This window comes from Sparus aurata, chromosome 7 (genome assembly GCF_900880675.1).
Source record: "Sparus aurata chromosome 7, fSpaAur1.1, whole genome shotgun sequence".
Classification (NCBI taxonomy): domain Eukaryota; kingdom Metazoa; phylum Chordata; class Actinopteri; order Spariformes; family Sparidae; genus Sparus; species Sparus aurata.
In genome coordinates this window covers 13,730,418-13,747,294 of record NC_044193.1, presented here as the reverse complement: position 1 = coordinate 13,747,294, position 16,877 = coordinate 13,730,418, and the positions used below count along the sequence as shown (strand labels likewise).

Below are 16,877 nucleotides of genomic sequence, written 5' to 3'. Positions count from 1 at the left end.
GGGCCTTTTAATTTTTCGGGATGTGGCGCCCTCCTGTGGCAAAAGTCGAAATGTAAAATTATTTATAATTAATGTGAAACATGCAGAAATATCCTAAGGAGCTTATCTAAATAACACCTTCGTGGTGCGAAAGATGGAGAATGAGCACTTTACGTAAACAACACGAATGATTTGAAAGTTAAATGAATATGATAAAAGAAGAGAAGGTACATGTGATCCTCCCTGTCCTGTGGGGGCCGCTGTAACAAACGTCGGCGGAAGTTTCGAGAAGCACAGGGTCGCTGTCTGCTTGGACCGGAAGTGCGACTGTTGTTCATCCGGCAGTGAGTCCTCTCTCGTCGGTGCAACGATGGCCAGCGGTGGAGGGAAACAAGCGACGAAAATTGTCTCCAAGTCGTCTGCGGGAGGCGCCGGGGCGGCGGGGGCAAGCGGCGGGCCCCCAGTGATGCCCCTCGCCTCTCCGCTCATGGGGAAGAAGAAGAAGCCGTTTCTGGGCATGCCCGCCCCGCTCGGATACGTCCCCGGTCTGGGCAGAGGGTAAGCTAACGTGCCAAGCTAGCTCGCTAACTACGGCTAGTTGTCTTGCTTGTTAGCTAGGTTGTTGTCATGCAGATAAAGTTGGTGGCTGAGCAAAGTATCTTGCATCGTAATAGGCGTGTGCTGTCAACTAAGCTGATGAGAAAAGACTTAAGCTGTAGTCAAGTCTGGTCCAGTTTGCCTGCAAAGTGCCTGACATGGCAGCATGATCTAACCCCTGAAAATGATTAAAAGATAAAAGCGTTTTTGTAAGGTAGCTGATGAATGTGTGTATAAATATATTATTTATATGTGTAAATTATATATAATATAATCTAAATGTATGTGTTATATATACTATATATTCTTTATATAGATAAACACGAGTACTGTACTTGTGTTCCATTAAATGTATCAGTGTCAAGTATAGCTGGACAGTTGACCGGAAAATAATCTAAATACATGTAAAGTGTGTCTCACAACAGTGTTTTCATGAAATGTTGTAGTGCTGTAAAGGACTTCTGGCCTACAGACTAGTTCTCCAGGTGTAATAAAACATTTTTTTTTGGCGGAGAGTGGGAGAAATGCCACATCATCATGATTTCTACTAGTTTTTTAATTATAATTAAAATAGTGATATTTAATCATGTAGAAATATCACAAATAATGGCCTAATTGCAATATCTGTTAAAAGAATCTCAACATCACCTTTTGAGAATATCGTGCAGCCCTAAAGTCAATGTTTGTTAACACTGAAGATTTGCTGCCATACTCAACATAACCAATTATGAAAAATTAAACTTTAATCACAAAAAGAAGACCAAAGTGGTTGCTTAAAAGTATAGATCTGCTTTGCAACCATTGTCAGCTGGTGATGCACTCACCACGCATGTTAATCAAAAGTCTACCAATGTTTATGTGTGTAACTTTTGAATTAATTGTTTCTCTTTAGTGCAACTGGTTTCACCACCCGATCTGATATCGGTCCTGCTCGTGATGCCAACGATCCAGTGGATGACCGACATGCTCCCCCAGGGAAGAGGACGGTTGGGGACCAAATGAAAAAGAACCAGGATGATGATGATGAAGATCTGAACGACACAAATTATGATGAGGTGCCTATGAATGGACTGTATTTTGTACTTGTTACTAGGGCTGTTTGTAAGGCCTTAATACACCCACTCAAAGATTTAAAGTTGAAAAATGTTTACTCTGCAAATACGATTCTTTAGTCATTCTTATCACATTATGATGCCTTTTTCTTTTAGTTTAATGGATACGCAGGCAGCTTGTTCTCCAGTGGGCCCTATGAGAAGGATGATGAAGAAGCAGATGCTATTTATGCAGCACTGGACAAGAGGATGGATGAAAGACGCAAAGAAAGAAGGTTCTTAAAAAATATGTTTATTTTGCGTTTTAAGGAACAAGCACACCTCTCTCAAGTTTTACACAGCTTTTTGTTTGACATCCTGTGCACTTGACACTGTGTGTCTGTGATTTTGAAACCTTTCTTGTGTATTTTCAGGGAGCTGAGAGAAAAGGAAGAAATTGAGAAGTATCGTATGGAGCGACCAAAAATCCAGCAGCAGTTCTCAGATCTAAAGGTACAGAACTGCATGCAAAACGCTAAACTATTGACTTTTTTTTACAACCTGTAATCACAGTGAATATTCCTCTACTGTCCCCTTTGTTCCCCTGTGACTTGTACAAGTTTTCACAAGCAGTGTGCTGCTTTAGTTTGTTACAAAGAGTCTACGTCTATGCTGAATCAATAAATGAGAGGAATGTTGCACACTGATAACACTACACAATTTTACAAATCAATCTCCCCGGACATCCATGCCCTCTAAGTAACAACATTTAGTCTGCATTCTCATGTGATCAGAGAGAAATTTAAACATTGCTGACATTTCAAGTTTATTAAAATCACTCCCTTGTTCATCTTAATTCTCTCTCTTATTCACAGAGGAAATTGGCAGAGGTGTCAGAAGAGGAGTGGCTGAGCATCCCTGAGGTTGGCGATGCCAGGAATAAACGCCAGAGAAATCCCCGCTATGAAAAACTCACTCCTGTCCCCGACAGCTTCTTTTCCAAACACCTGCAGACTGGAGAGAACCACACCACTGTTGACCCTCTGCAAGGGGTCAGTATACATACAACTACATATTCACATACTGCAGACACCAACATCAAAACATACATGATGTAGTGTCAGCCTGCACCAGCAGGAGTCAGGATATCTCAGTGCAAAGAAGCAGATCACTCAGGTTTTACAATCAGTGCAGTTTGTAAATGCTTCTCCTTTTATCCATTCAATCATGTTATCTCAGTGTAAATATCATGTCAGTGGTTTTGATAGATACTGGAATTAAGATTGATATATCTATTAAAGATATTTTTTAAAATGAATGAAAACAAACTTGCTTACTGTAAACAGACACCTAATTCTGATATTGATTGTGTGACCTCTCTGGCACGTAACATTTCACAATTAGGCAATTTGACTGGTCCTATTCATTGTGCTTGAAAGTTGTTTTCATTACACAGGGCTTACATTGAAAATAACTGGAAACATGGCCTTTTGATTTAAAAGGTTATTGTTTTTTTGGAATTTTCATTATAATTAAATTGTAAAATGTACCACCACTCAGTATAGTTCAGTTTTACAGCAGAAGGCAGTCTTGTTCACACTTGAGACTTTCACAGGCATCATTTACAGTGGTGAGTGTTACATGATCTAAGCGTATGTTTCGCAAGTATTTTCACCGTGCTGTAACACAACTCTCACAGAGAGAGTAATGCTCCTCTCCATTATTATTGTTTCTTCTCTGCACTAGCTTGGAGGTCTGAACACACCTTATCCAGGAAGCATGACCCCCGGCTTGATGACACCAGGTACAGGAGAGTTGGACATGAGAAAAATCGGTCAGGCCAGGAACACTCTGATGGATATGAGGCTCAGCCAGGTAACTAATTGTCATCCTTAACCCCGTCTCTAATATTTATACTCTGCTAGTGTTGTCTTTGTACACAGGTTTTATTACTTTCACTTACCTGTGGTTGTCTTTTATGTATCTTCAGGTGTCTGACTCAGTGAGCGGACAGACTGTAGTGGATCCAAAGGGTTATCTGACAGATCTCAACTCAATGATCCCCACACATGGAGGAGACATCAGGTAGAGACACCATGCCTGCACAAGCAGGGTCTGTTTGTGTTGAATGCATTGTTGTGTGAGTGTCTGACATATGTTTGTCTCCGCATGTCCAGTGACATCAAGAAAGCTCGTTTGCTGCTGAAATCAGTGAGGGAGACCAATCCCCATCACCCACCTGCTTGGATTGCCTCTGCCAGGCTCGAGGAGGTGACTGGCAAACTGCAGGTGGCCAGGAACCTGATCATGAAAGGCACAGAGATGTGTGTTAAGGTAAAGAATGGTGGACGCTTGTATGTGTCATTAGTTCGATTATAGTTAGTTGATTTGTTTGTGTTGCTTGTTGTTGATGTATGTTATGAGGAAGAAGCTTTTTCAATCTCCAACATTAATGATCGTATCAGACGTTTCAATTTGCCTTGCCAGCTGTTTGGTTACATTAGGGTTTGGTTAGGGCAATATTCTTAAGCTATAAAGCAATACACTTTATACAAGTTAATATTTTGAGATTTTTTCAAAAGCATTTTCATTTTTATTGGCCAAAAGCCCTTTACCTATATTTCAACAATATTATAGGGATGACAATTGTTGCTTTCACAGAATATTAACATAAAGAATAGGAGATTAAAGCAAAGTATTAGAACAAGTGGTCAGTCTTGTAAGTTCAGAAAATGAGGGAACGACAACACTTATGCCATATAACATCATAATGATATCGAAAATCCAAGATGACAGTCTGATGTCATGATAAGTTGCAATTGTGAAAATGGTCCTGGCCCCCCTGTTGAAATAAGCATTTCTCTCTGCCCACCAGAGTGAGGATGTGTGGCTGGAGGCAGCCAGGCTCCAGCCTGGTGACACAGCTAAAGCCGTGGTTGCCCAGGCCGTGCGCCACCTGCCACAGTCTGTCCGCATCTACATCAGAGCTGCAGAGCTGGAGACAGATGTCAGAGCCAAGAAACGAGTCCTCAGGAAGGGTAAGAGTGTTGGATATTATCAGTTGTAACAGTGACTTAAAAGAAGTAACTTTGTCTTGGTATTGTGTGCCTTCACCGGCAGTGTGTATATGAATGAATGTGTCACAATAACCCTGCCAAAAGGAAGACAATAATTTCTGCTGGGCAGAGATTCAAAGCCAATCATCATCTGTCCATTGTCTCATAAAAGCACCACACAGAACTAATTCAGTCCCTCCCTGCACACATAAGACTGCATAAAAGATTTCATAAGCGTTACATTTGGCAGCTGCAATTCTGGATTCTCGTCAAGGCCAGGCACCCTGTTTGAACCATCATGTCAATGCCCTCACACACACACACCAATATTTCCCAGCAGCATACTCCACTGACAGTTATGAATGGGGAGCTTCCTTTGTGGAAGGAGCTGTCTTCGCCTCTACATGTTCGGTTGCCTCTGCTCTACTTCTCCATTACATACACAATATTTTTACTTCTTACCCAGACTCTGTTGAACTGTACTACTATTGAAGGATATGTAGTGTTTGTTTTTATTGGATGTGTGTTAATTGAAGTGTCTTATATCCTTCTTTGCTGCTGTATATGCATTGCCAATCTTATTATTGTTAAATATATTTCTGGTATTTGGCAATATGTTGTTTTTGTGACAATTAGTTGCTTTTTAGCAACACACTTAACTGTTCACTAATGGTTCTCTCTTGGAAAGAAGATTGTCAATGAAGTGACTTAATAGTTGTGTAATTGTTACCCATGTAGCTCTGGAGAATGTGTCAAAATCAGTTCGACTGTGGAAGACAGCTGTTGAGCTGGAGGAACAAGAGGATGCCAGGATCATGCTCAGCAGAGCTGTGGAGTGCTGCCCTACCAGTGTGGAGGTACACTTATCACATTCTGTTACTTCATCCCCCAGACATGAAAGAAACTCATACAACAGGATGCCACCCAGTGCAATGCAACATATGAAGCTTTCTCTATGTCTAAATATTTTTGTGTGTCCTTCATAGCTATGGTTGGCACTGGCCCGCTTAGAGACGTATGAAAACGCTCGCCGTGTTCTGAACAAAGCTCGAGAGAACATCCCCACTGATCGCCATATCTGGATCACTGCTGCCAAGTTGGAAGAGGCCAATGGCAACACTCAGATGGTGGAGAAGATCATTGACAGAGCCATAACTTCTCTACGGGCCAATGGCGTGGAGATCAACAGGGAGCAGTGGATACAGGTCTGTTCTTGTCTCGTGGTTTGATTTGAAAACATAGAGTGGGACTGGGTATCAGTACCCTATAAAATATAAAGGCCCGTACCGATGTGATACCATTACTTTGACATGGGTTCCTAAATAATGCTTTTTCGGTACCAATTTTATGAAATCCATTTTTTAAATGATTACATTACACATAAACGTGGTAATCCCCTTCTCCAGGCGTGACCTAGGCTTTTTCCTGCATGCCTCGAGACAGCCAATCACCAGCACTATTGGGTCTTGGCATAAATCGGGTGCTGAATGCTTACTGGCTGACTCACACTGATGAGATGAAATTTGGTATCCAATGACAAGCCATTTTCAATACTTGATTGTATCGAGGCAGGGTATAGAGCTTGGCATTGAACTTTGCAGGCTTTCTGCAGCTATTTATGGGAGAGGGAAACCTTGACAGAGTAAGTAACTGAGTTACCTAAGGCCAAAAGAAATTAATATACTTTCATGAAAGGAAACGTAAAAGTACTGAGGCATTGTTTTAAAAAGTGACAATACTGTTTTGATTAGATTGCATTATATTAAGAGAGGTTCTAAGCTCCCATTTGGATCCAAAACACTAAACTTTAACAAACCTGCAAATTATCAGGTCAAAACATGATTGACTGAGACATCCAACCTTGGCACTGAGGGAGAAGAGATTGCGTCAAAAGTTCGTCAACTTTAAATGTGTGCCAGCATATTTTGGAAAAGCTGCTTTTTCATCTGGGTGCAGCAGAACACAAGCCAGCACTGTGACTGACATTTTGTTAATTGCAGCTCACAGTTGTTTTGCAATCAATAACCTTCACTGCAATCCCCCTCTTTTCCCCTTGAAATCTTATCTCTTACCACCTCCGGCAAAGTATGTGGTGATTATGGTAGGTGTATCATGGCCGTTTGCCAGCATACCAACAAGAAGTCAGCTTCAGATGACAGGATTTGGCAGTTCTTAAATCAATCCTTTTGTGTGTGATTGGACCTTGAGCCATCTATCATGAAAAGATGAATTATCTACATAAACTGGATATCTATCAGTAATCTTGGGTCATATAAGGGCTTCTTGTCTCAGTAGTAGAAGACATTTGTTTCTGATATTTCAGGTGTTTTTTTCAATGGCTCCATCATTTATATCATTGAATTCACTGACTACTATTGGGGTCAGTAGTTCATACCTCAATTATCTTACTTTCTCTTTCAGTTTGCCACCCACAATTTCCTCCTAAATGTTTGTTTTTGTCCTGCAGGATGCAGAGGAGTGTGACAAAGCAGGCAGTGTGGCTACCTGCCAAGCAGTGATAAGGGCCGTCATAGGGATCGGCATTGAGGAGGAGGACCGCAAACATACCTGGATGGAGGATGCCGATAGTGTAAGTACTGATTTGTTTTTGTACAAAGGCCATGTTCAGACATACTCGTATGGCATAAGTTAAATGCTTTTCTGTTATGTTTCAGTGTGTGGCTCATGGGGCACTGGAGTGTGCCAGGGCCATCTATGCCCATGCTCTGCAGGTGTTCCCCAGTAAAAAGAGTGTCTGGCTCAGAGCGGCCTACTTTGAAAAAAATAACGGCACCAGGTGATCAGGTTTTGTTTCTAAATTTAGAAAACAATAGTTGTGATTTCCCCTGTGTTATCTCATGTGCCTAATCAACTACTTCTGTGCTCCTCCCCTCCATTGTTCTTCCATGTTTCATTGCATCTCTCAGAGAGTCTTTGGAGGCCCTGCTCCAAAGAGCTGTGGCTCACTGCCCCAAGGCAGAGGTCCTGTGGCTGATGGGGGCCAAGTCCAAGTGGCTGGCTGAGGATGTTCCTGCAGCCAGAAGTATCCTTGCTCTGGCCTTCCAGGTGATGATGAGATTATGATAACTTCCACTTGTTCACATAGCTTTCATGCAAGCTTGTGTCCAATTCTCGTCTTTCCTCTTTCCTTTCCTCATGCTCTATATTTGTCCTTCCTCTTTTATTCCACTCCTCTAGGCTAACCCAAACAGTGAAGAGATCTGGCTGGCTGCTGTCAAGCTGGAATCTGAGAACAATGAGTACGAAAGAGCCCGTCGCCTGCTGGCCAAGGCCCGCAGCAGTGCCCCAACAGCCAGGGTGAGTGTGTGTGTGTGTGTGTGTGTGTGTGTGTGAGAGAGAAAGTTGAAAAGAGAGGTTTTCCTGTTTCACACTCTCATTAAGATCCATAACAAAAAGTAGCAGACATTGAAAAATCAAATAGTTTAAAAAGATAAATGACAAATTTAACAGAAATTTACCAGCTTTTTCAGTTGTTGTTTTGCACAGCGGAAGATTGTCTGTTTATTTGAACTGTTTTGTCCTTTTACACTCTAATTATCCTCTCATGACCCTGTGTACCAGTACAGTTTGTTTGTCATTATGTAATGTAGTATGAATTGAGCTCTGACCCATGTTTTAGGGGTGGCTTGATTATCTTGTTTTATTCTCTGGTCTGAGGCCAGTGTTAAATAATAATTCGGTAGTGCATAGTACTTTAGGCATCTTTACAAACATGCTGTCTATCTCAGGTTTAGGCTTGCAGGTTTCTACACCTCTAAACAGTCAGTGGTACTCAGGTCGACTGATGCTGTCAGCAGGGCTCTTAAATGATCACTCTCTCTGTCAGGTGACCTGGCTACACTCCTTTTAGTTATCTTCATTGTATTTACTGACAGTTATGACTAAGAGAACCTACTTTAATGTTGTCTGTACTGATTGACCTGCCAGATAAGACAACTGACAGGTGTTAATGAAGCAGCTTAGCATTTAGGCTATGCCCCTGGAACCTGGTATTTGACACATTGGAAATCCAGTAAAGGTCTTGCATAAATGGGTGCTTATACAGGTATTACAAATTGTTTTTAATAATGCTACCTCATGTCAAGTATATTGCAAGTAAAAACAGGTCATGGGTCCTGTTTAACATATTGTTTAGCTGATAAGTGTGTGTGTGTGTGTGTGTGTGTGTGTGTGTGTGTGTGTGTGTCTGTGTGTGTATGTGTGTGTGTGTGTGTTTGTGTGTGTGTTTGTGGGTTTTTAATCTCTACAGGTATTTATGAAGTCCGTTAAGTTGGAGTGGGTGTTGGGAAACATAGAGGCTGGCCAGGAGTTGTGCACAGAGGCCCTGAAACATTATGAGGACTTCCCCAAACTGTGGATGATGAGAGGCCAAATAGAAGAGCAGTGTGAAAACATGGATAAGGCCAGAGAGGCGTACAACCAGGGGGTGAGTTGTTGGAAGTGGTTATTTGGGTGTTCTCATAACTACATAGGCAAGGGAACAAAAGGAGTTGCATTTTATTTACCACGTGTTTTAACAAAAAGGGTTCCTACCTGATTCATCTTAAAATGGTCAATCTGTTTGCTTCTGCAGCTGAAAAAGTGTCCTCACTCAGTGCCCCTGTGGTTGCTGCTGTCTCATCTTGAAGAGAGAGTGGGACAGCTGACCAGAGCGAGAGCAATCCTGGAGAAGGCACGACTGAAGAACCCCCAGAGTCCTGAGTTATGGTGAGGAAATTTAAAGGGGGAAGGAAATACAGGCACAGTACCAGACACAGCTGCCCATTGATTGTTTGGTTTGCAAATGGACAATGGAAATGTATATATTAGTAAGCATGTATGTATGAAAGTATTGTAGTAATGATTAATTTGCTTTCCAAAACTAAACAACATGTCCAAAGTGGGCATTTTCAAAATGTATTACATTTTTCTTTGACAACAGCACAAACTGGGATCAGTGTTAAATTATTCTACCACTCTGATGATAATAATGACTTAATTACGTAAATCTTTGCCTCAAAGATTGTTATTCTCTTATCATATTAACCAGGTTGGAGTCAGTCCGACTGGAGTTCCGGGCTGGACTGAAGAACATCTCCAACACCCTGATGGCCAAAGCCCTGCAGGAGTGCCCCAATTCAGGTGAGAATATATTTCATCTGTTGGGAAGAAATTTCCGTGCGTAGTCTTTCAGTCGCAGTAAAAACTAAATTGGAGTTGTAAAATAAGTTGGCAAAACAACAGAGACATTACCTCTGCTTATACTCCTTTATATACATAGGATATTCTTTTTCAATAACCTGGTGAATGTGCCTGTAATCTCAAGTGCCCTGTTTTTATCCCGCGCCCATTTCCTTCCTTCAAGGTATCCTGTGGGCTGAGGCAGTGTTCTTGGAGGCCAGACCCCAGAGGAAGACTAAGAGTGTTGATGCTTTGAAGAAGTGTGAACATGATCCCCATGTCTTGCTCGCTGTGGCAAAGTATGACAGCAATCTTTTCACTGTTTTCTACTCTTTTTTTTCTCAGTAATAACCTCTGCTGTGAATGCAAATCTTGATTATATGATATTGTTCTATCTCTGAAGTCTGAGCTATAAAGTGTATTTAACAAGTTGTATTAATTTCAAATGCAATCTTTTAGGTTGTTCTGGAGTGAGCGCAAAATCACCAAAGCCAGAGAGTGGTTCCTGAGGACAGTAAAGATCGAGCCAGACCTGGGAGATGCTTGGGCTCTGTTCTACAAGTTTGAAATGCAGCACGGCACAGAGGTAAGGGTCCTATCACTGTCTGTCTTTTTCTGGGTATAAAGCTTGTGCCACTTTGTGGAGGTCAGTCTTCAATGTTCACAAGGACAACACACAATAATCAGCATTGCTGTAAATGTGCCTCTGTGGACAGTTGACCTATATTCAACTGCGGTCCTTTGGCAATAATTGAAAACTATAAAGTGATAACATTTGCACAACAAAGAATAGAAGATGTCATAAAAAGGGCAAAGCAATAAGAAACAATGATATCAGAACAATAATACACCAAAAACAAATCCTGTTTTCGCACATATACAACCATGAAAGCAACATGATAGAACAATACACATCTGAGCAGGACTGACCACAACCATCTTCTGATGCATGCAGTGACAATATACAGAAAACATAAATAAGATAAAGACATCTGTATGTTGACCTAGATAAGATGATTGAAGATGCAGTCATGAGATAGTTGGTTGTTGGTTGTTGGTTGTTGGTTTGTTGGAGTGAAGTGCTTTTGATGGAGAATGGCATTCTGAAGTCAAATGCAGGTTTATTTAAAGAGTAAATCCAACAATTTTACAAATGTAAAAGTATGTTGTTATGTATTGGGGGAAACTACTGCATATGTAAAATTAAAAAAAAGTAGTATAAAGCCTTTTGTGGATCCAGACAAAGTTGCATGTAATCTGATTTCCTCCAGCGGTTTCACTCAGTGGCAAAGTTGCACTGTGGGTTTGAGGTTTGAAAAGCAGTCCACTGGTCTATCATTGCACTCCTTTAACACTGTTTGCTAATTATGGGAAGTTGGTATACAAATAACCAAAATGGATACAGCGGAACCAAAAACACCTTTTTTATTCCATGCAATCTTCTTCCTTTTCAACAGGCCACTTATATTACCCACAATGCAATTTACCACTGACTGACATCACTGGAGGCATTTTATCCGATAACATGCAGCTTCCACTTAGCCACAAATGGCTCAATACAACTTTGTTAAACACATGCAGCAGCACTCCCCAAGACCTGTAAAGACACTTGTGGTGAAGTTAACCTTTGATGTTGCTTTGATTGGCAGCTTTTGCTGCGGCTGGTTTATGTTATTATTGTATAATTTAGAATCTTAACAATAGTGCATTGTTAAGAGCTGTTGTGGACGAACATCAAAACTATTGAGAAGTATTAAGGAGAGGAGTTCATCCATGAATAAGCCTTAGGCAACACATTTTCTTACCCGTCTGTGTTCTTGTGTTGCGGTGCTTTCTGTCAATGTACCAGGTTTGTAAGATGGAAGAGCCTGACAGATTAACTGATAAATTGCTGCCAGACATTCTGGCATTCTGCAAGATGTGTTATTAAGTACATGGTGTTGCCGCCATAACCTAGTTTGCGACACACATCACTGCTTTTCACTCATTCATAAAGTTGGTAGTCACTCCCAAAAAAACAGTATCTGTGTGTTGGCATTGAGGCTTGTGCATGTTATGGTTGTGTAACCTCACTGCTCTGCATCCATCAGGAACAACAGGAAGAGGTGCGAAAGCGCTGTGAGAACGCCGAGCCTCGCCACGGGGAGCTGTGGTGCGCCGAGTCCAAACACGTTCTGAACTGGCAGAAGAAGACGGGAGAGATCTTAGCAGAGGTAGCCAGCAAGATCAAGAACACATTCTGAGATTGGAGAAAACGTTTGACTGAGAACACCTGGAAGACTCTGGCAGTCACCAGTCTAGCAGGAAACAGATATGGACATGCTCAACTGTTGTTCTCTACCAGGACTTACTCATCTGCAGCAGATACAGTGTTCACATGTACCCCACCTTTTTCATGTTTTAGTTTATTCGTTTTTTGTTTTGTTTTTCTTACAAAAGTGAGTCAGTTTGTGTATTTTCAGCGGAAAATGTGCCAAAGTGAAACCAGATCTACAAATATAAAACTCAAACCCATCACTGATCACCGTCTTAAAGTGAATAAATGGTGGTAAGTGGTCGTATTTACAGATGTCTGTCACGTAGCATGGGGACAAACGGACTGGGGGTCTGGCCTTTGACTTGGCAGGTTGTCCTCTGGGATTTCACTGTGTTTTGCTACAGAAAAGATTCCCACAGTTTGAGCTTGACCTCACTGCTTGATGTTGGGCAGATGGCTTGTTTGGAACAATGGTCTGGTCTCATTAGACTTTAACACTTTCCTCCACTTTGTTTCACTCATTCCTCTGAGTTCTTTTTTTCCCTACGTTCTGCTCCTCCTTGCAACATTACCAAATAGTTGCACCTGGTGATTCATCCAGTTAACTGCTGTGTAATTCTCAATAAGAGAAATCTATTTATCATACTGAAGTGCAGATTAAATTGATGAATATGTAAATTGGCTTTAATTTAATCTTTGTGACAGATACCTTTTGTTTTTTGGACCCGTGTTCACTAATATGTTGTTTGGCCATGCTGTTGGTCCCGTCGGTGTTTTTCTGTGCCAGCTATGTGTCCCCACGCAACATGTAAGGCGAACCCTAATATCTGGCTGCAAGGTAAAGAGGATTAACACTTAAGAGGCGGTGGATCAATTTATATTTGTACTAAATCAGGGTGATTTTTGTAGGTTTGTTTTCACTTTGACTTCAATTTTTTTGCCGTTTGGTTTCAGGAATCAGATTTCAGTCATTGAGGCTGGGAAAAAAAAGCAGAAATGAAAATGAATACTGTGACAGAGAAGTGCTCACGAACACACACACACACACGCTGATTCCAGATTTACAGTATGTTTGAATAGAACTCTTTGGACATTGAGTGAGCGTTTGTTATCATCAGAAAATATGAAATCATCTCTGTTTCTATTTCTGAGGGATTTTCTTGTAAGAGGTCCAGACTTTGCTCCGTCTGTTTAGCGGTGTATATAAACTCCTTGTCATCAAGAACTATCACATGATTTCTCATGTTGTAGTGATTAACTTTCTTTTTTGTACTTAGATTGCTTGAAATGTGTTGAAATACTTAGCAGGCATCCAATAAACAAACGACCCAGTTTATCGCAGCATTCCGTGTTTGTTCCAAACAAGTCCTGTTATAAAATGGTTTGTTGTGCTTTGAATGTCAATTCTAACTCAGAGTGCACAGTTCAAGTCTTTGTGAGATGAGTTTTCCCACAGTCTCACCAAAACCAATCCTCCCATGCATGGGCAGCTTTGTGGCGTTTTTTTTTCTCTGTGGGGGATTTCACTGTAACTTACTACCTTTTGTTTTGTTTTGGCTGAAATCACTTTAGACCACAGTATCATATACACTCTTGAAATGTGTGCCAAAAAGGCGCTTTGCAATAAAAAAAACATCCACCAGATTACGCCCGCGCCCTTCACACCCCTCCTCACTTGCATCACGGCTTTCCAGCGAAACCGAAAGGATGAAAGCTGAGTGATTGATTGCAGAAGTTTTTTCCTCGACTTGATCGGACTGGAGTTTGGTGAAATCCTAAGCTCAGTGTCAGCAATCCATGACCGGGAAGGAAATTGGAGCAGCAGTGGCTCTGGTGATGTTGGAAACCACGTAGCACCACATCGGAAGTCTACCCGCCACCGCGTTAACCTATCCAGCGGAGGAAGTGTCAGAATACTAGGTGAAAGGGGAAAAAAAGAGAAAAGAAGGCAGACAATGAACGCGGTCGGGTGAGCAGTGACTGCCTGGATCTCCCTGCTGATGACAGAGATGGCTTTGCTCGTCTGAGGATCCCGCAGCAGAACATGATAAATGGTATGTGCGGTTTTTCCACATCTGGTGCGTGTTCACGCAGCAGACGAGCTGCTATGGGATATTGCTGGGAGTCGAGCACTTTACGATTATGTCTGTGTACACAGCTGTATTGTAAAATGGGACAACTCATTCTAGTCGTGATGATCTGTGCTGCAGACAGCTGGAAACCGACGGATGCTTCAACGCGCTGTGGCGCACTGTGCGTCGGCGCCAAATGGACACTGATCCACGCGCATTTCTTTCTCATTGATTGATTAATTTTTTACATATTATCTATTATAACGCCCCTCTCTCTCTCTCTCTCTCTCTCTCTCTCTCTCTCTGTCTCATAGTGTCTGACCGGAGCTCTACTCCGTAGTGTCCTGGTGGTTCTCTTATTGGCCAGCTCTTGTGGTAAACGTAGATGTAACTATAAAGAAATCCTGGGCTCCTACAGAGAGGTCATCTTCGTTGAGCTTCAGAATCTGGTATGATAGCAGTGTCGCCGACATTTTGTATGTACTAATTCGCTCACTTCACGATCTCAGTGTCAGTTTACTGCAGTTGCTGTATGTTGCAGCTGTTCTTCAACATCATGTGGTGGGGGGAGTGCTTGGATATCCTGTGACAGACTGCCACAATTGTTACTGCACCATTGAAGCCTATAGCTATTTTTTGTATAATAATAATAATAACAATAATAATAATAAAATGTTTTCAAACATTGTTTTAAATAAAACCATGTTGCTTGTCCTTTTGCAGAATTTAACTGGCTCCATTAATACCTCCAAAGAGAGAGACCCCTGTCCCTCAGGAAAGGTAAATGGCACTATACTACGTGCGCTTTCAGCACCATGGACAGGGTAATGATGATGTCCTCATCTGACATCATATGGTTACTCTGTGGATGTCACAATGAAGGCAACGGCAAAATAATAATGTCCTAAGGGAACCATGAACTGTAACTTACATTTCTTGTGAAGTGCCATCCACGGATGAGCCGGAGGATGATATTTAAAACTCTTTTGTGTTTAATTTTTCTTCACATCCATCTCATGGCAGGCTCGTCGCATCCTGGTTTCCATCTATGGTATGACACAGCAGACGCGGTGTCAAAGGGGTGGCAAGCAGCAGTCTGACCTGGAGAAGCCACTGGAGAGCATGGAGCAGCTCATCGTTCACAACTGCAGCCCTGATTATCTGGTGAGGAGGAGGACAGCAGAGACTAGCTACGTTCTTCCATTTTTTGTTAAATGAATATCTATTGATTCCCCCCCCCCCCCCCCCCCCCCCCCCCCCCCAAGCAAAGTAAGGACACAACAAACAAAGAAAAGAGCAAAAAATTACTGCTCTACCAATTCTCACAAATCTACAATAAGAAACAAATGGAGGAAATGGTTTACAGATGGTCTGATCTATATGAGGATATATAAACTTCCTTAAAAGACAAGTTTACCCAGAAATGAAAAATCAGACACTGTCTACTCAGTCTCATGCTGCTGAAATATCTGGTAAGGTTTTCAGGGTTCACAGAACATTTCTGGAGGTTCACAACAAACTGCGTTGCAGCATTCAACCAAACAACTGAAACACATGGGGACTTGTTTAAAAAATGTCAAAAAATAGACAATGACTCTCAAGGGCTCTTGTTGCATTATCTCAGGCTCTGGAAGGCCTGAGATCCCAAACTGAGAGGAAGGACAATATTGGCGCCCTTGACACACAACAAACTTGTTCCCCTACTTCCAGAAAGGTTGTCCGCCTTTAGCTTAGTGACTACAGTGACGAAAATTTCAACTGATTAAAGTGTGTAAATGATGTCTTTATGATTCAATTTAGGATTTCAGGGCTTCCAGGGACTTGCATCATGCTGTATGAGCTGTTTAGAACCATTGCCGTGGTTTATTTTTTTACAAGTCCCCCCTTCTACTTCAGTTTAATTTATGGGAGAACTTTTCCTTTAAGGACGTGACCCTTATTAGAACACAATTAAAGCAGATCACTTGGCTAAACTGCATAAACAATCCTTCTGGTTTGTGTGCTTTCAGGGGAGGAAAGCCTCGTGTTCGGCTGTCAAGAAAATACGAGGAAAGAAGAGAAAGAGGATCAGGTTGATCAAAGTCATCAAGGCGCTGATCACTTGTTGGCAGAAACTTCAAAGTGTCTATATGCTATAAGTAGAAAAACGTCGTGCTTCCTGGTTCATGTAAGCCTGTGCTACTCTCTTATGAAGACATTCGGTGAACTTCCTGAAAGTTCACTTAAACAGAGGATACTACAAAACTACATGCAATGTCATGAATGTTTACTCTTGTCAAGTTCTCAGTGTTTTGTGTCTTAAAACTACACCGGACTTTGTATGTCAGCATTGCTCCTTGTTTTATGGAACAGTTTTATAGTAACCACAGATAAGCTAAAAAAATATCCACCATGCATTCAAATTCTGTCAGAATATGCACATTTTCCAAGGTGTCTCATGTTTTAATAAGCATGTTTGTCTCTGTACGCTGTGTGTTATACATGAATTTGTCTTCTGTCATTTATGTTTTCGGAGTATATGTAATGCAATAAAACAAACATTTAAAGCAATGCTATGTAGAAATGATTGATGTGATTTTGGTGTCCACAATAGCACGAGACCACTGTCTTGTGCCATTCATTACATGATAACAAGGTTATATTTTGATGTAAACATGTATTTTCATTAAGTTACATAGTGCAGAAACAAGTGTTAGGAGGCGGG

At 41.4% G+C, this 16,877-nt stretch overlaps 1 protein-coding gene across 1 annotated transcript; it reads left to right on the top strand.

Moving 5' to 3' along the window:
- The first annotated feature begins 301 nt into the window (after positions 1-301).
- prpf6 (PRP6 pre-mRNA processing factor 6 homolog (S. cerevisiae)) lies at positions 302-16,723 on the top strand. The gene is made up of 25 exons (XM_030422763.1): positions 302-537; positions 1,469-1,631; positions 1,785-1,903; positions 2,042-2,120; positions 2,483-2,659; positions 3,354-3,482; positions 3,598-3,692; positions 3,785-3,941; positions 4,483-4,645; positions 5,402-5,520; positions 5,650-5,868; positions 7,131-7,253; positions 7,339-7,460; positions 7,591-7,729; positions 7,862-7,981; positions 8,934-9,110; positions 9,258-9,391; positions 9,714-9,805; positions 10,029-10,143; positions 10,304-10,430; positions 11,935-14,155; positions 14,488-14,622; positions 14,897-14,953; positions 15,197-15,337; positions 16,183-16,723. Exons 1-21 carry the CDS (start codon positions 350-352, stop codon positions 12,085-12,087), a joined length of 2,910 nt encoding a protein of 969 aa, XP_030278623.1. The 5' UTR covers positions 302-349; the 3' UTR covers positions 12,088-14,155; positions 14,488-14,622; positions 14,897-14,953; positions 15,197-15,337; positions 16,183-16,723.
- The last annotated feature ends 154 nt before the right edge of the window (positions 16,724-16,877 follow it).